Here is an 18,679-nt window from a genome sequence, read left to right on the forward strand (position 1 = left end):
GCGGTCTATGTAGCCCATAAATGAGTGTGAAGGGGACAGTTACCTAATGTTTTGCTTTTGTTAATGTTTATAAATATAGCGTGGTCTTATTTTATTATTTTTTTAATATTAAATTATTATTGTCTAATTATAATTGCATAAGTTGATAAAAAATGCTGTGCAAATAGCTTTATCGCGGCAGTCCCCGAGTGCCAAACGTGTTTTTTTTTGTCTCATTTAAACAAAAAATATTTTCACCTCATATTATTCGATTCCGTTGTATTAAATTACGTTCATAATCATCTTCCAATAACTCATCATCATCGCATTCCGGTATATTTATATCTTTTGTCCATTAGAAAAAAGGTTCGGCCTTTAGAACACATCAAGATTTGGCTTAAAAGACTAAAATTCAGGCTGTCAAACACTTTTAAAGGTGTCCTTTGCCTAAATAATTAACTATAGTGTTTGTGACACTCTGTGATCATTTTTTGCTTTTGTCAGTTTGCGATTTTCGCGCCCGGTTCTAGTGTAATGTAATTACATTAATCTTCAATTGTGAACAATATTTAAACAATTCAGTCAATAGGTATACATTGTACTACAAAATGTAAGAATTTATTGAGTTCCAACAAGTTGAAAGTGTTCTTCTTTGGTTTTCATACATACTTTAATCTTCGAAGTACCTAGTTTGTAATGTTCGTATGTTTTCAGCCTTCATGCAGTCAATTTATAACTTTAAGTTGTTTAACCAGTGTACAATTGCTGGTTTCTGGTTTATTTGAATATATTTTCTAACTTCGCAATCTTGGTCGTCTAGTTCAATATTTTTATATCTGTAAATAAAAATGGCCCAGTCGGATGATGCCATGGACGTTGCCGATATTGGCGACAATTCCGTAAGTAGTTTATTTTTTTTATTAATAAACTAACTAACTGAATTTTACTTAAACTAAAACATTTAATGAATCCAGACTAATATTACCACACCCAATTTTATGAATCCAGAATGGCTCTTCAAGTGACACGACATCTTCAAGAGGGAAAGAAGGTGATTTCGAGAGTAAGATTGAAACTGATCGTTCCAAGAGATTCGATTTTCTACTAAAGCAAACGGAGATATTTTCTCATTTTATGACCAACACTCCAAAATCTGGTGGGAGTCCTCCAAAACCAAAGGCTGGCAGACCCAGAAAGATAAAAATAGATACTGAACCTGAAGGTCCTGGAGAGTGAGTATCAATATCACACAAAGTATTACTTGTCAAACTATCACATCTATGTATACTTTGTTTCAATAATGTAAAATCTACTTGACAAATTGTACAAGTACGGTGAAAAAATATAAATAGTATTATGTCCACTGAATGCTGTTGAAAGATAGATTAATAAGATTTCAAAACTTTTTTTTTCATGTGTCAGTCACAGACATAGAAAAACTGAGCAAGAAGAAGATGAAGAACTTCTGGCAGAAACAAATTCAAAACAAAAGACAATATTTAGATTTGAAGCATCTCCACATTACATAAAAAATGGAGAAATGCGGGATTATCAAGTTAGAGGGCTTAACTGGATGATATCATTGTATGAAAATGGTATTAATGGAATTTTGGCTGATGAGATGGGTCTAGGAAAAACTTTGCAAACAATTTCTCTACTTGGATATATGAAACATTTTAAGTAAGTTCAAAATTTTTACATATGTAATGTTCAGTATGTTATAAAATATATGCAAACAGTTCAATATATTTATGGGATTTCCAATTTAAGTGCCTGTGTACCCAATACACAAAAAAATAAAAAGTTTGATAGCAATCAAGTGTAACAACTTTGCTTCTGCTTTGTATTCAAACAGTACAATAGTAAGTTATGTTATCATTTATTGCCTAGGTTGTATTATGGAAATTAAAGGTGTGATTATGGCTTTGCGATACTAATAACTGTCTTAGGACAGGTTAAGTAGTAAAAAAGTCTGGATGTGTTTTTTTTTAATTATTGGAATCCTAAACTTTTCTGTATAAAGTATCTGTACCAACAGTCTAGAGACTATCAAAATCACTTAGTAGGGCATGCTACCTGCAATGCAGACCATGATTAATGATGAGTCTTAGTGTCTGCCACAGTGAAGCTTTAGTTGCATGGGCAGTTCCATGACATGTATCTTGAGCCCATTGGAAGAACTGTTGCACCAGTTGGGATTACTTGTTTTGCTGATTAATCAATTTTTTGTTTAGATAATTTTCTCATGAACTGAAAACATGTTCAAGTGTCAAAGTATTTTTTATTTTTTATTTATTGCTTAGATGAGTGGACGAGCTCACAGCCCACCTGGTGTTAAGTGGTTACTGGAGCCCATAGACATCTACAACGTAAATGCGCCGCCCACCTTGAGATATAAGTTCTAAGGTCTCAGTGTAGTTACAACGGCTACCCTACCCTTCAAGCAGAAACGCATTACTGCTTCACGGCAGAAATATGCAGGGTGGTGGTACCTACCCATGCGGACTCACAAGAGGTCCTACCAGAAGTAAACAATATTAGTATCCCAATATTTTGGGATCCCCAATGTACATCTACTCAGAATCATATGTATAAAGCTACCTATGATTCTGAGTAAGATTTTTAGTTGGGCACTAAAGCCATAAAAGATTGAAAGTAGATTTTTAAATTATTAATTTATTGTCAGTGTAAAGTATATGATTTTCACCAAGCTTTGAAGTGCCTGTGGCCAATAAGAAAATGTACCCAGTGTATTTGCAATGATCTGCATAGTGAAATTGTTAAAACACTGCAGGCAGTTATCAATGCTTCTTAAAGTAAGTAAAGTAAAGTAAGTCCCTAACCCACATTCTGGAATGGATTTCATGACAAAGGCAACACCATCATCATGTTCTAAAGGATAAGAGATGTGTACAGCTTACTCATGTCAAGTAATGTCATCTTACCTGTACTGGCAGGTACCAATTTTTATTAGGAAATTTGGTTTTAACAGTGGGTGTGTAGTAACAGTGTTGTTTGTTTATACTTTAAATAAAGACACTGGAAAAGATATGTCGTGAATATCTAAATAAGTATTTAAAAAAATTTCAGAAACGTTCCTGGTCCTCACATAGTAATTGTGCCAAAATCCACTTTGACAAATTGGATGAACGAATTTAAAAAGTGGTGCCCTTCACTAAAAGCTGTGTGTCTTATTGGTGATCAAGAAACAAGGGTATGTATAATGTTCATTGCCATTTAATATTTATAGCAAAATTTTAATATATCATAATACAAGATATTAATAGAATATTACCAAAGGCAAATAAAGTCATTAGAATAGCAAAATTTGACTAAGTACATAAATGAGTCGACTATTATCAAAGCCGGCAATGTGACTTTGGACAATTATTGGTAAATCAGAAAAACGAATTATTGACTTTGTATTCTATTGGCAGTCACAAAACTCTTCTGAACGACATCTTAGATAAATAACAGGTTAAGTATTAACCTTTATTTAATGCAGGTTTTAAACCGTATTCTTTGAAGGAGACGATTATATTCAAATCAATCTGTATTGACATATCAATAACATTTTTTTGTCCAAATGCACAGATTGCCACCTTTGATAATAGACGACTCAAATAGTCCTTTTCAAAAGTCTGTATATCATTAATATTCCACATTACACAGAAAGAAGAGAAACGGTTAACAGCCATTATAGAGCAATATAAAACCTTGTATAGAATTGAAAAAAAAACATTGTACATTATTATTTTTAGACTTCATTTTTGATTATATTGTATTGCACTATTATATGTACTTTTTTTGTTATTTGTTCTACAAACAAAAAAGATATGCCAAAAATATATATACATATTATGCAAAACACTTATGTGCAAAGCTTAACCTTGACTAGTTTTCTTAAAACAAATATAATATAGACATCACTTTAGACTAGATACAAATGAAGAGTATGGTAGGAAAATGGATTAATAAATAAATATGTTTCAGAATACATTTATCCGAGAAACCTTGATGCCTGGAAACTGGGATGTTTGCATTACATCATATGAAATGATTATAAGAGAGAAATCTGTCTTTAAAAAGTTTAACTGGCGTTATATGGTGATTGATGAGGCTCACCGTATCAAGAATGAAAAGTCTAAATTATCGGAGCTGCTTAGGGAATTTAAGAGTATGAACAGGTTGCTGTTAACTGGTACTCCCTTGCAAAATAATCTTCATGAGTTGTGGGCACTATTGAATTTCCTTCTGCCTGATGTTTTTAATAGTTCTGATGTGAGTAATAATACAAGGAAATGCACAATGGAAAAAATGCAAAATTAACAAATACTATTTTAATTAAATATTATTTTCATTAATCTTTTTAACATTCAATGTTTTTTTTTCTGATATTCTAGGACTTTGACTCATGGTTTAATACAAATGCAGCCCTAGGTGATAACCAATTGGTTTCACGTTTACATGCTGTACTAAGACCATTTTTGCTTCGGAGACTCAAATCTGAGGTTGAGAAAAAATTAAAGCCTAAAAAGGAATTAAAAGTTTATGTGGGTTTGAGTAAAATGCAAAGAGAGTGGTATACTAAGGTTCTTATGAAGGATATTGATGTAGGTAAGTCAGAATATGTTCATTATGCAGAATAACAATCCCTTAAATGTTTCCCTAAACATTGGTTTTCTAGAAATGGTTTTCACCTATGGTGTCACCTATGGCAAAATGGTTAAGAAGTCACAATAAAACAATAGTTAACATATCCATAGTCTTGAGGTAACTAGGGAGGCGTCTCCTATATGCCTTTGCACTATATTGTCCAAGATATAAAATGAAAAGTTTATTATTTAAATTCGTTATTTTTAACTTACTTTGGAAATTTACTATAATTTACTATAATGATATAGATTAACTGAGAATAAAGTAGATATAACTTATTTTTCTACAAGTGCTATCTTCTAATGGAGCTCGGAAAGCATTATGGTGACTTTAACCTTACATAACTGGTCTGAGGTGCTTTTGTTTCACTTGCTTTCTTTTCTCTACAGCTACTTAATAAATAATATGTATAAGAATCATAGATAACATCCTCAGCATTAGATTTTTTGTTTCAACTTGTCTTTGAACTGTGACATTTCATGGCTAAGATTTTGCATTGGGTGTCCGAGATACTCTGGGTGATGTTGAGTAAGGGCAAGATACACCCACACCTGTTGCCTTAAGTTTATTTGCTTATTAATAAATTAATTACCAATTTGTAATAATTTTATTACCTACAGTAAATGGTGCCGGAAAGGTCGAAAAAATGCGACTCCAGAACATTCTTATGCAGCTACGCAAATGTTGTAACCATCCTTATTTATTTGATGGCGCTGAGCCGGGTCCACCATACACAACTGATGAGCATTTAGTATATAACTGTGGTAAACTTACTATACTGGATAAGCTTTTACCTAAGCTTCAGGAGCAAGAGTCGAGAGTACTTATTTTCTCACAAATGACTAGGATGCTGGACATCTTAGAAGATTATTGCCTTTGGAGGCAATATAAGGTATTTTTAAGCATGATTTGAAAAAAAAAATTTGCTAGCTTTTAACCTTTATTTAGCTGCCTTTAAATGTAAATACTGCATCCACAGACAATGCTATAAATGAACTCTTTATAAAAAAATAGCATATAACATATAGCTATGCAATATTGTATTTTTTTTATAGTATTGCCGTCTAGATGGTCAAACACCACATGAAGATAGAAACCGACAAATAGAAGAGTATAATATGGAGGGGAGTGAGAAATTTGTTTTTATGTTATCTACACGAGCTGGTGGTCTTGGTATTAACTTAACATCAGCTGATGTTGTTATTATTTATGATTCTGATTGGAATCCTCAAATGGATCTGCAGGCCATGGATAGAGCTCACCGTATTGGCCAGAAAAAGCAGGTGGGTTTATCTTAAATATGATTTTACAACTTTTGCACACCGGTAAGATTAATTATTAGTGCCATTTGGAAAATTAATTAATCTAAATGTTTTATAGGTCAGAGTGTTCCGTTTGATAACTGACAACACGGTTGAAGAAAAGATTGTAGAACGTGCGGAAGTGAAATTGCGCCTGGACAAACTTGTGATTCAGTCTGGTAGACTGGTCGATACTAAGAACCAGCTGAACAAAGATGAGATGCTCAACATGATCAGACATGGTGCCAACCACGTCTTTGCGTCTAAGGATTCTGAGGTTACTGATGAGGACATCGATACGATTTTAGCTAAAGGAGAGAGCAAGGTATTGTAATATAATATAATAGAATTTTTTTTTTTGTAATACTTCCACTTTCTTGACAACATGTGTTAAACTAGTTTTTTTTTAATATACCATTTTAGACTGAGGAGTTGAAGCAGAAATTGGAGAGCCTGGGCGAGTCGTCCTTGCGAGCATTCTCAATGGACACTCCTGGCGCGACTACCGACTCAGTTTATCAATTTGAAGGTTGTCCTTAAAACTATTTGATAAAGTGAATTTCACTTCAGTTTTGAACTGATAATTTGGTAAAGTATTAAAAAATCTAATGTTTTATACTCACAGTGTTAATAATATTATTATGCCCGTTTAGGCGAGGATTACAGAGAGAAGCAAAAAGTTATCCCAATGGGTAGTTGGATAGAGCCGCCTAAGCGCGAACGTAAAGCTAATTATGCCGTGGACGCCTACTTCAGAGAGGCTCTACGTGTATCTGAACCGAAGGCGCCAAAGGTACAGGTAAATAAGTGTAAAGAGCTAAATCGGATTCCACAGGAGTCCTCCTATTGGCGATAGTTGGTATTGGTATTCATTTAATCATTTATGTAACAGTATTTTGATTAGCTCTTTATACTGGTATTTATGTATGCCTTATATAAATATTTAGCTTACATAGTAGATTATGAATATCTCGTCTGTTTTGTAAAAGTCTCTTCAATTTTAATTTTGTGAATTACATTGGACAAGAATCCGAAGAATAGGAATGTAGACAAACCAAAAACAAAGAATCAAAATATTCCTAATGGATAGACATTTAACTAAAAGTCCATATGAAAAAAATTACGTTAAAAAAGGAGTTTTCATAAAAAAAATTAAGTTATTCTTATATTATTATATTATCGATCTAAATTATAAGCAATAAAGTTGCAAATTTGTCAACATTCATTCAGAGCGCGTATTATTTACTATGTATTTATTTATATCTATTCATACATATGCATAATAATATATCACGCAACTAATCAGAATAAATATATAATTAGCTTTATATGCACGCTAGTTATATAGTTATTTATTTTTTCATTTCATAATGAATATACGTTTTTAAACAGGCTCCGCGTCCTCCGAAGCAGCCCATCGTACAGGATTTCCAGTTTTTCCCTCCACGACTTTTTGAGTTGCTTGATCAAGAAATATATCATTATCGCAAAACCTTAGGGTGAGATAATTTGTTTATATATTTTTTTAAATACATGTATTTAAGTATTCAAAACTTACAAATACATACTTGCAATTTGTTTATTATTTATTTCATAACCACAGATATAAAGTTCCACGTAATCCAGAATTGGGTCCAGACGCAGCGAAAATTCAGAGAGAGGAACAGAGAAAAATAGATGAGGCAGAAGCGCTTTCTGAAGAAGAAGTACAAGAAAAAGAACAATTACTAACTCAAGGTAATCGACCATAAAAATTACAACCATTAAACTTATTGAATAGCAGAAAATTTAAAATTATACTTATTATTTAATTATGTTTTGAATATATTATGTACTGAAATGTAATGAAATGTGTACTTTGTAGGTTTCACTAATTGGACAAAACGTGATTTTAACCAGTTCATAAAAGCAAATGAAAAATACGGACGAGACGATATCGAGAATATTGCAAAAGATGTTGAAGGAAAAACACCAGAAGAGGTATGGAATATTAATCGCATTTACTTACATTATTTGTTTAGTCTTTGTTGTACACATGAATGAAATATGATAACTGTGTACTTTTTAAAAGACATACACAGACTAGCTGAACTTGTTAGTTTTTGTTCAGAAAATATTCAAACTACAGATAAGGTGACAAAATATATGAAATAAGGATATTGTATGACATACTAATTTGATAAAATGAAAGATGCCTTTGTTAATAAAAGCATTTAAATTTTTTAGCACATTAATTGATTTGATATATCAAGCGTAATGTATACATATAAAAGAGAATGTATCTATATTTACCTAAAATTAACTTAGGTAGTTAGCTTTCTGCATCGTCTTATGGCTTTTATGTTTTAATATAATATTCCATTTTGCTGCGTGCAAGCGCAAACTATACATCTTAATTGTGTGTGTAACATTATCGTGTGTTCATTAACATTTAATAAATGATAAACTATTGATTAAAAATTTTTAATCTGTTGGTTAAGTAAAAAGTCGTTAGCGAATATAAGTACGTATTTAAAAAAAGATGGTACTTTTGCCAACACGGCTTGAACACCGGCATATTGGCATCGAGTGATACGAGTATACTGGGCATCTCTTGGTTTAGAGTTAGACCAAATAACGTCAAAATCTTATAATTTGACTTAGGTCAACAAAACACAAATCAAAATAATAAACTTACATGAAATCATAATAAACATAAAAATCTATTAAAAGCTTATTGTTTTCTAAATTTATCCTTTATAGGTTATGGAGTACTCAGCTGTATTTTGGGAACGTTGCCACGAACTTCAAGATATAGATCGAATTATGGGCCAGATCGAAAGGGGCGAGGCTAAAATTCAACGACGAGCCTCTATTAAGAAAGCGTTGGACGCTAAAATGGCCCGGTACCGAGCACCATTCCACCAACTTAGAATCTCTTATGGAACAAACAAGGGCAAAAATTATGTTGAAGAGGAAGACAGGTCAGTATTTAAGTTTCAAGCAATTAATACTAAAACAATAATAAAACAAGACCACTCTATATTTATAAACATTAACAAAAGCAAAACATCAACTGTCCCCTTCACAGTCATAAGTTAGACCGCGCGAGAGAGAGATGGGCCGACTTTTGATGATGCGCATGCAGTGCGACGTCACGCCGCGCGCTTATTCACAAACACTACACAAGCGCAACGTGTGAATGTGTTAAACTACATGGTAGGCGGAGTGGGGGGTGTTAGGTTTTATTTTCGTTACGGAATTTCTTGATTCGTGCGCCGCGCTCAAAGCCCGCGATAAATGCTATGCGATAGCTTAAAAACAACGAAATTTATTTTACAGGTTCTTGGTGTGCATGCTGCACAAGTTAGGATTCGATAAAGAAAACGTATACGAGGAACTTCGAGCTGCGGTACATTCCGCGCCACAGTTTCGTTTCGATTGGTTTCTAAAGTCAAGAACAGCCGTCGAATTACAACGTCGGTTAGTATGACATATTTATCTAATCTATACATATTAATAAAATTAAAGTGTCTGTTTGTAATATTGAAATAACCGCTTTTTACTACATGCATAAGAATATATATAGGGTACATACACAAAATAATTTTTTTTTACAATATTTGTATGTCTGTGTATGTCTGTCTGTTTGGAACGGCTGGACCAATTTTGACAGGACTTTCACTGACAGGTAGCTGATTATATAAGGAGTAACTTAGACTACCTTCGCCGCGCGCCATCACCCGCGGTAACATCGCGGGACTCAACTATCAATGATAAAATTTAATGTTTCCGAAGCGAAGCGAGGGCGGATGTCTCTTGATGAGATGTCAAATACTTTAATATTTTCAGATGCAATACTCTCATTACTTTAATTGAACGAGAGAATCAAGAGCTTGAAGAGAAAGAACGAGCCGAAAAGAAAAAGAAAAGCGGGAACGTCAATCCAAGTACGCCAGGCGGCAACGCGGCTGGCAAAGGCGCTAACGCAGGCAAACGCAAAGCTGACAACACTACTGATAGTGCCCAGAAACAAAAGAAAAAGAAAACTAAGTAATTCTTATCACACTGCGACAAGACTAGTCGTAATTTATCCTACAGCTAGACAAGTATCTATTTGAATGTGATCAAAATCGGTACTAACGCATCGTCAACCAGGGAAATAAAATATTTGATAATTACCCTTAAAATGTTTGACAGAAAGCATAAACTATATACACACAAATATTATATCATAAAACAGTTCCTTACAAATGTGATTTCTCGATTTGTAAGATTGTCTTCTTAATAGTCTTTTCAAAAGTGTCACTCACATTCAAATCGAGCCCTGTCAGTCTTTAATACTGATTATTTTATTTTCAACGTAGACGTTCGTCTCAAACCTGCCGAAAAGGTGAAGTCCAATAGTATTAACAAACGTATTGAAAGCTTGAATGTGATTTTGATTTTATAGATTATTGTGTCTGTTTGAAAATTGTATGTCTATTTATTTGTAGATTCAGACAATTACTTCATTTACTTACTTAAATGCGGCTTATACGTGCTATGCGCAAATAATGTTTTTGTTAACTGGTGGTGAAACTGTATTGTGAATTCTTTACTTTGATCAAAGAACAAACTGAAAAAAGCGATCGCGTAAAAGTAAAAAGTGGTAACCATTCATATAATTCAGTTATAAAGAATATAAATAACAAAAATATAATAAATATAAATAAATAAATTCAGTTATTCAGTCTTTCGTGGTTCCTCCCAGCAGACTTGCTGTATGATGGTAAAAAACTTGAAGTATTTTTTTTCATTTAGACGATTCATTTTATCATTTCTTAAAAGGAAGCAGAAGCGTCCTCTGCCTTGAAATATTTCGGTATCAATTTTTCATTCACTGTGCATTCAACTTGAGTTATTGATTAATTTCCTGAATAAATTTAATATGAATAAAAAGAAACAATAAACGCATATCTAAAGGCTATGTTACATAGTTTGTGGTAGTATCTATCTAACGTTTTGTTTTTAATCTCAAGGCCATGAAATTTCGACTAAGCGATGTTTCTGTTCTTCTCAAGGAATGTTCCTTAGAACAGATACAAATATTAAATAACAATAACATAATTAACAAATATTAACAATACAAATATTATTGGTGACATCTAGCATGTATGTATGTTCCGCAAAACTTCCTGTGATTTGCCCATAACTTTGCAGTACAATAAGTAACATTTAAGTTAGATGATATTATTGTGTCAAAAACTACTTTTAATAGCTTGATGTGAATTTGTAAACACGGTTTGTAGAAATTTGCATTAAAGTGACATTCAATTATTTTTTGTAATGTTTTCATTTCGATGGGTTCATTATCTTATAGCTCAACTAAATTTTAAGTTCCTGTGGAGCAGGCTATCTCGTCCTTGATCTTCACGGTAGACTCTGGGTACATAAGCGCTCCAACATTTTCTGCATTTTTTTTCCTCCCAAAGCTGAGGGTCTTGAGAGAACATTTCAGCGTAACCTTAACTAGTAGATGAACTCACGGGGCTCGAACCTGACGCCGTTTCTAACACTAACCCTAGCAAGAGCCGTGCTTTGCAGAATCTACTACCAGATCGGAAACGCGACCCACTGAGAAGATCCGGCGAGAAACTCAGTGGGCTGTCTGTGGGTTAATTTACTCGCGCCCTTAGTCGCAAGCGAAGGGTTCGACGGGAACGATGACAGGTGCTTGGGGTACTTAAAAGCACCGTCAGTGGATCGGGAGGATCCGAAATGACGTGTTTTGGGCGACGTCGACTAGTTACAATTCGGTCCGTAGGATCGGGAATTATTTTCTGCATTATCTCCATCGTTTCTAACACAGGCTGGATGTTTACGGGCAAAAAAATATATGAAAATGCGAGCCAAGTAAAAGTATTTAATGGAACACATTGCAATCATCAGATTTTTTATAATGTTAAATAAATTTTATTTTATTTTATCAAAGTTTATAAAATTAAATATATTGTAAAATAAATTTAAAGATTCGCCAATTGAAATAGCTTTATAATATTCTATGAATTTCATTTACTCGATTGCGACAAGAGTTAAGTTATTTAGACAGTGTTGTTTAGACAGCCCTGTTGTAGAGTAACCACCTTTACAGAAGAAACTAAAGTGAATGCTTAGACTACTCTTGAGTTACGAAAAGTACTGAAGTAATGATGAAAAGTCAAATGATATGGAATTTTGAAATTTTTTCTTTCAGAATGAATCTCACCAAAAATAGTGATGTAGGTGTATATAGGCAAATCGATAAAAGGCTGAATACCACGTATTTTATATCTATGGTCTCAGGTGATCACTTAGTACAAGGTAAGCCATAAACTCGTTCACACACTTGCAATAACAAAATTAAGATTGCGTGAACCAACGTGAACAAGATCTTCTATAGTTGGAAATTAAAATCAATAAGTTTAAAATGTTTAATTATATTCATCTTTAACGAATGTTGGAAAAACTAATATAAAAACAAATTTTATTTACAATCTCTTTATTCAGTCATTAAACTACCACGAAGACAAAACTACACTAACATTTATCACAGTTTAGACTAAGCTTATTTCTTCAAAGTTAATCAGGTACAAATTGTTATTTATTTCTATTCCTTGGTATGAAACAGAAGTGACTACTGAGTTAAACTCTTTAGCAAGGCAGTTCAGATCAAGATGAGTTTCCACTATCCACGTTATCCTGGAAGTTGTTGGCGTTAGTAGTGAATGGAGCTCCAAGTCCGTACAGATGCCCACTCGTACTTTCAATGTTTCCATCAAAAAATATCTTTAAAATAAAAAAGCAATTAGGTGGGTTCACACAGAGCGAGCAGCCTCGCGAGGAATTTTCTTCGCGAAACTGCTCGGTCTGATGTAGACGCCTCGGCCGCGGAAAACGCGCGTGGCCACTAGCGAGCAATCGAGTGTGAGGTTTTTGTTTTGCTCAAAAGCGTCTCAGTTGTTTGCAGTATTTCCACAATGAGGGGAAATTCCCCATTTGAGGGGAAATTAGGGTCCATAGGGGAAGAAAAAGGGGAAATTGCGGGAAATCATGAGTAAAGGGAATTTAGTGTAAATAATATTATCAAAGTATAGTATCACCAAAGGCGTGGGCAGGCTATAGAAGAAAATCGATAAAAACCTTTTTTTTAGTTACTACACTAGGGCCAAAAGTAAAAACTACAGCAGAAAATTTCTTGAGGGGAAAAAGCCCTGAGAATGGGAAATTTGAATTGAGGCGTGGGAAGTGGAAACACTGGTTGTTTGCTGTGCGCACTGTGGGCTCAAGCGTATTTCATGCTTCACTCGAGGATATATAATTAATGGATAAAGAGTAAGGGTTTGAAATTAATATCTCTCCATAGTACAAACACCTGGCTACGGAATGCAAGTGATCATAATTTCACAAATAAAAGGCCTTACAGAAGATACCTGGTTAAATTTTAACCGCGAGATGAATAGATCATCGTATCCATTAAATAATCTGTTTTTGTATAATGCCTGGATCGAATATTGTTTTCGTTTAAGTTTTTTTTATAATTCTATTTATAAAGACAAAAGCAATTGCTACCACCGCAACTCGTACGTGTGGTGCCATGAGATCTTAACTCTCAACTGGACGAACGAACAAATGGCCCGGGCTTGCTGCGCGCAGCATCCTCGCGATGATACCGAGGCTATCTATCTCACTATAATAAAGGTTTATTATGTGAATAGCAAATTAAGCAGACTCACTTCTTTAATTTTAAAAAACGCCATGCCAGTCAGTAGTGAGTCAGAACCGGCTTGATGTTGGGGACCTACTCGCCTCAATTCCAACTGATCTGCAACTTCTTGTAAGCCACCTTTAAGATTCTTGCAAAGTTTCATCAGGTACTGTTAATAAAAAAGAAAAAAAATTCAAGTACTGTCACAAATCCATTCCTTTTTTGAATGATTGTAGGTACAGCACATTGGGCGTATGGTTGAACTTAATCTTTCCTTCCGTTTCCTAGTCATAATCATTAACATCAGGGGTTAAGTGGGTTGCAGAAAGAGCAAAATATAACTACTGTTAAGCCGGTAAGAGTAACGTCATCTATCGCCGAATAGTAGATCGAATATCGAAGGACCTAGTAGCACCTAGAACGCTCGAGAAGTACAACGCCATCTATTGTCAGATAGCGGAAAAATTCTAGGGATGAGGTATCGAGCGTTGCAGGGATGGCACGCAGTCAGTCAGTAACCGGAACTACTCGAAGCGAAATGGCGAACGGATAACCTTAAGCGAAGCGGAAGAAGCTAAATGAGAATTTTAAAGTGTTTATGAAGTGTTTAAGTGTTTTAAGTGTTGAATACAGTTTCTAGTTACTGTTGTACTTTGGTGAAATTTTATTTATCCCGAACCCCAGCGCGTAACACTACTCTACTTGTTTTTTGTAAAACCTAAATACTCTTCGTTGCTCACCTTGACATCATACACGGTGGGGAAATATAGACGCAATCGTTCAAAGAAGTCATTCTCTTCATGAGGTAGGTTTTGATCAGTAAGCAACTTAAGTAAATAACCAAAATCATATCCAGAATGAAAACTCAACCAGTTGATGTTATCCATTAGTACAATTCCTGAAACATTATGCTGTATATAATAGCTGGAGAAAACATTCAAATTGAAATGCTGTGGTAAATACATTTGTTTTTCCTACCTATGCTGATAGCCTTGAGAGGCTATTTCAGCTTCGCCCTAACATGTAGGTGAGCTCACGGGGTTCAAACCTGACGACGTTGCTAACACGAACCCTAGAAGGAGCCGTGCTCCGCAGAATCTACCACCGGATCGGAAACGCGACCCACTGAGAAGATCCGGCGAGAAACTCAGTGAGCTGTGTCAGTGGGTTAATTTACTCGTCGAGTCCTTCGTCGCAAGCGACGGGTTCGACAAGAATGATGACCGGTGCTTGAGGTACCTAAAAACACCGTTAGTGGATCGGGAGGATCGAATGACGTGTTTTGGGCGACGTCGACTGCTTTCCATTATGTCCGCAGGATCGGAAATGTAGATACCGGCGGCCACGATGAGAAGGTTCTCGTGTCGTGCCGATTTCTCGAAATTGCGCATTGATGCCGACTGTAAATATTTACTAATGGACTCTAGGTCGATGTCATACAAGTCGATGTTCCTGACGAATCACGGGGGCTCCGACGGCTATCCTGCAAAAAATATGATTGAATTATTTGAAGGGGTTTTAAGGTAGTACGGGCCGCGTGAGCGAACACCACACTTGCATAGGTCATGACGAGGCGTATGCAAGTTTTGAAGAGTGTCACCTTATTTCTAAGGGACATTTTACTTCGCTTACAAATCATTGGATAGAGTAAATACATAATACATTTTACATTATAATTGATTATAGTATAGTCACTTACCAGATGACATTAGTAGTTCGGCAAATTCAAGGGGTTCAATGCCATGTTCTTCATGTTCCCTGAATTGCAGACCAGAATTTTGTAGTAAGTCTATCGAGTCTTGTGCATACATATCCTCCCTGATGATACATTTATAAATTTTATAATTGTTGAATGGATGGACACAAATTTAGTGATGTTTAAATTTACTTACTGAAGATTGAATTTAAAATTAAACTGCCAAGTTGTGCACCCTGGGGGAGTTTTAGCATTTTCGTCCATAAACGTTAATCCTAATTGTATGATTCGCAACAGATCCACATTGCATCTAATTAAAAATAATACTTTAAATGAGTAATATTTAAATTGGTTATTAAATAAACTGTGATATGGGAAAAGCAATTTAGTGTAGTGTAATAAATAATATAGGAAAAGTTTAGTTGACGTTTCAAATTAAAATCGATTACAATTAGCACACAGGACTGGTCCCTCAGGAGTATTAGATGGTGCCTCTATTACATGCATGAAATTACAATAATTTACATACTTTAATCTAGGCATAAACTAATGTGTTTCGATTTTATAAAGTAAAGATGTAGTGTTAACAAGTGCTCACGATTGGTAGTTATTGTGTCTGGGTACATTGTAAACAGTTTGGGTAAAGCTGGTGCTTAAAATTAGCAGAAGCAAAAAAATTTGGGTAAAGCTGGTGCTTAAAATTAGCAGAAGCAAAAAAAAGGTCCCATTAAGTTCAAGAACAATGTGAGAGAGCTATTTCTGAAAACAAATAAATACAAACAGAAGTTTCAAATATCATAAAATTTAAACATAATTTATACTGAACAAAAATTAATATCTACTAGGTTCACAAAGTCAACAATCTTGCAAGATGCCTAGCTTTGCAAACAGCTGAATTTGTTTTAGTTGACAGCATGTAAATATAAAGCTGCTCAAGTTTTTATACTAATTGTAAGCTTATCAATTATTTTTTTCAATTCTTTTCATCTATTTCAGCTTCAGAAATAGTTTCTCAGCATATCATACTGGATGCTCATAAAGCAGTGTTTACTGTGCATTTAATAAATATAGTCAGAGTATTTAAATAAATTACCCACCTTAAAAGCTGGTATTGATAATCTGCAGTGGATCTAAATTCACCAATTGGTCTTGCAACTACACCTGGAAATTCAGTATCCATGGCCACCCAATGGTATTTCTGGACAACCTGTTTATTACCATTGTGTAAAGGAGTTAGCAGAGCCCATAAACATTACCATTTAAACTCAGACCAGCCTCAATTTAAGCATATAATCGAAGGCATAACTCTATTGTGGCTATTTCACGCTTTAAACAAAAATGTATGACTATTTTATTTTAGAAACAGGAAGGTTGGTGGCAAATGACAGCTTACATTACCCCTTACTACCAGCAAATACAGGTTGGAAATCACAGTATGGTGATATACTAAACTGATAATGCTGCTGCATATTCTCCTGTGACTTGCTTTTATAACACCCACATGAAGAGATTGGGCTGTGTTATTGTAGGACACCACACAGCCTATATTTTTAAAAATCAACATGGCCTCCAATATTAGGTACCTAGTGCATTCATATCGAGAGATTTGACTTTACTGGTGTTTGAATCCCATAGGCCAGTGCTAAATTTTTCTAAATGATAGAGTGCTATACTGGAACTCATGGCTCACTATATGTTTGGTAGTGCTATCAACATCTAAAAGTGCATTATGATTTTTTTTTCTACCTAATTACTAGTAGCCTCTATGGTGTATTCTGATTTCACCATATTGGTTGTTGAGCTAATAGAACGATAAATGAGTCGACTATTATCAAAGCCGGCAATATGACTTTTGGACAATTATTGGTAAATCAGAAAAACGAATTATTGACTTTGTATTCCATTGGCAGTCACAAAACTCTTCTGAGCGACATCTTAGATAAATAACAGGTTAAGTATTAACCTTTATTTAATGCAGGTTTTGAACCGTATTCTTTGAAGGAGACGATTATATTCATATCAATCTGTATTGACATATCAATAACATTTTTTTGTCCAAATGCACAGATTGCCACTTTTGATAATAGACGACTCAAATGTAAGACTATCGGCCTGCAAATAACTTTATCTGATAGAATTTTTTCCATTGTAGTTTCTATAAATCGACCACCACCGGTAATTATGTGAACTTATAAATACACTAGTTACACTTTTATCACCCCCTAGTTTTTCTCCATCATAAAACCACATAGGTAATTTTGGACATAGGCATAGATTGATACTAATACATCAGACGTCTCATCTATTAGGCTACAGACATTAAAATAATATGAAATACAATAAGAGAGAATTGGTAATTTTCTGAACTTACTGAGTTTTAATTGTATTCTTATAATACTATCAACTATGTTTTATCAACTATGTTGTATTATCGACCTTTGATGAGTAAATAAAATACTTAAATTATTAAATGTCTAGCCTCTACATAGCTCTAGCTCTAGCTACTTATATTGTTTACTCTAAATTCTGACCTGTCTTATTACATGAAATTCTTCATGAAGATTATGATTCCAAACGTTTTTAATACTGCACTCTTCTTTTAATGCACTGCACAGTAAAGAGGTGAAACTGGTCGCCGGCATCTAAAATCCAAATATTGTTGAAAATACATTCCTTGAATGAATTTTATTTTGTTATGAATAAGATGTGTACCTTTTCTCCTGATGGGCACCTTTTTTGTTTCATTGAGTAGCTAATTTTTTTTTAAAATTATTTTTCAATTTCTGCTTTGTTTGGTAATACTTTGAACCAACAATTTTTTTCAAAGAATAGAAGTCGTCATTGTGATATCTTTTTTTTGCCATATTCTTAGACCACAGATTAATTTATTGGCTGCATCGGCATGTGTAGTTCCGGACCGAAATAGTTCCTGGAACTATGTTCTCGTATGGAACTATATCATTCAATCCGAGTTGTCAAAATTAACATGTTCAGACAGTTCCATTTCCATTCCAAGTGTATTGTTATGCAGGAACTACGAACGCGATGAATATGACGGACATGCGGACATGATTAGAGCATAGGTACCGCGCGGCGCGGAAGCGTGACGCGGCGAGTCCCGAACCGGCACGAGTCCACGTAAAGAGATAAGGCGAAATATAACGCGAATACGAAGTAGTGAGATGAAAGGAGTGAGATGGAGCAACTGCGTGTGGATCTCTTTCATATTACATTTTCTCTACGACCTACGTGGGTGGACGAGCTCACAGCCCACCTGATGTTAAGTGGTTACTGGAGCGCATAGACATACAAAACGTAAATGCGCCACCCACCTTGAGAAAT

General features: G+C 34.5%; 2 protein-coding genes across 6 annotated transcripts; one reads left to right on the forward strand and one right to left on the reverse strand.

The window, feature by feature from the left end:
- Window positions 1-437: 437 nt before the first annotated feature.
- Iswi (nucleosome-remodeling ATPase imitation SWI) lies at window positions 438-11,236 on the forward strand. 3 transcript variants are annotated; one of them, XM_089732348.1, is made up of 18 exons: window positions 438-568; window positions 694-878; window positions 988-1,211; window positions 1,402-1,659; window positions 3,070-3,193; window positions 3,973-4,260; window positions 4,383-4,596; window positions 5,256-5,527; window positions 5,691-5,918; window positions 6,016-6,261; window positions 6,360-6,465; window positions 6,590-6,735; window positions 7,329-7,435; window positions 7,540-7,673; window positions 7,801-7,916; window positions 8,679-8,899; window positions 9,258-9,398; window positions 9,768-11,236. In XM_089732348.1, exons 2-18 carry the CDS (start codon window positions 828-830, stop codon window positions 9,970-9,972), a joined length of 3,081 nt encoding a protein of 1,026 aa, XP_089588474.1. In that variant the 5' UTR covers window positions 438-568; window positions 694-827; the 3' UTR covers window positions 9,973-11,236. The 3 variants fall into 3 exon arrangements, with proteins under 3 accessions (XP_089588474.1, XP_089588473.1, XP_089588475.1); XM_089732347.1 differs by having other exon boundaries at window positions 448-589; XM_089732349.1 differs by having other exon boundaries at window positions 448-589; window positions 6,590-6,729.
- Window positions 11,237-12,418: 1,182 nt separating this feature from the next.
- Window positions 12,419-18,457, reverse strand: LOC114248548 (CCR4-NOT transcription complex subunit 7). Of its 3 annotated transcripts, none has more exons than XM_089732361.1 (8): window positions 18,050-18,457; window positions 17,869-17,979; window positions 16,435-16,544; window positions 15,534-15,647; window positions 15,341-15,459; window positions 14,382-14,539; window positions 13,743-13,810; window positions 12,419-12,722 (listed from the first exon to the last, which is right to left on the reverse strand). In XM_089732361.1, the coding sequence occupies exons 1-8, from the start codon at window positions 18,080-18,082 to the stop codon at window positions 12,491-12,493; spliced, it is 945 nt and encodes a 314-aa protein (XP_089588487.1). In that variant the 5' UTR covers window positions 18,083-18,457; the 3' UTR covers window positions 12,419-12,490. The 3 variants fall into 3 exon arrangements, with proteins under 3 accessions (XP_089588487.1, XP_028037620.1, XP_089588486.1); XM_028181819.2 differs by having other exon boundaries at window positions 13,670-13,810; XM_089732360.1 differs by lacking the exon at window positions 13,743-13,810 and having other exon boundaries at window positions 18,050-18,324.
- Window positions 18,458-18,679: the final 222 nt, after the last annotated feature.

Source organism: Bombyx mandarina, chromosome 13, assembly GCF_030267445.1.
Source record: "Bombyx mandarina strain Sakado chromosome 13, ASM3026744v2".
NCBI lineage: Eukaryota > Metazoa > Arthropoda > Insecta > Lepidoptera > Bombycidae > Bombyx > Bombyx mandarina.

What these genes read in the sequence shown, in the direction of transcription:
- Iswi (XM_089732348.1), top strand. Translation starts at nt 828, where the DNA reads ATGGCCCAGTCGGATGATGCCATGGACGTTGCCGATATTGGCGACAAT. An exon ending in CCGATATTGGCGACAATTCC is followed by an intron (nt 879 to 987) that starts GTAAGTAGTTTA and finishes TTATGAATCCAG; the next exon opens with AATGGCTCTTCAAGTGACAC. An exon ending in AAGGAAAAACACCAGAAGAG is followed by an intron (nt 7,917 to 8,678) that starts GTATGGAATATT and finishes TATCCTTTATAG; the next exon opens with GTTATGGAGTACTCAGCTGT.
- LOC114248548 (XM_089732361.1), bottom strand. Translation starts at nt 18,082, where the DNA reads ATGAAACAAAAAAGGTGCCCATCAGGAGAAAAG. An exon ending in CCACCGTGTATGATGTCAAG is followed by an intron (nt 13,811 to 14,381) that starts GTGAGCAACGAA and finishes TTTTATTAACAG; the next exon opens with TACCTGATGAAACTTTGCAA. An exon ending in GCAGATCAGTTGGAATTGAG is followed by an intron (nt 12,723 to 13,742) that starts GCGAGTAGGTCC and finishes TTTATTTTAAAG; the next exon opens with ATATTTTTTGATGGAAACAT.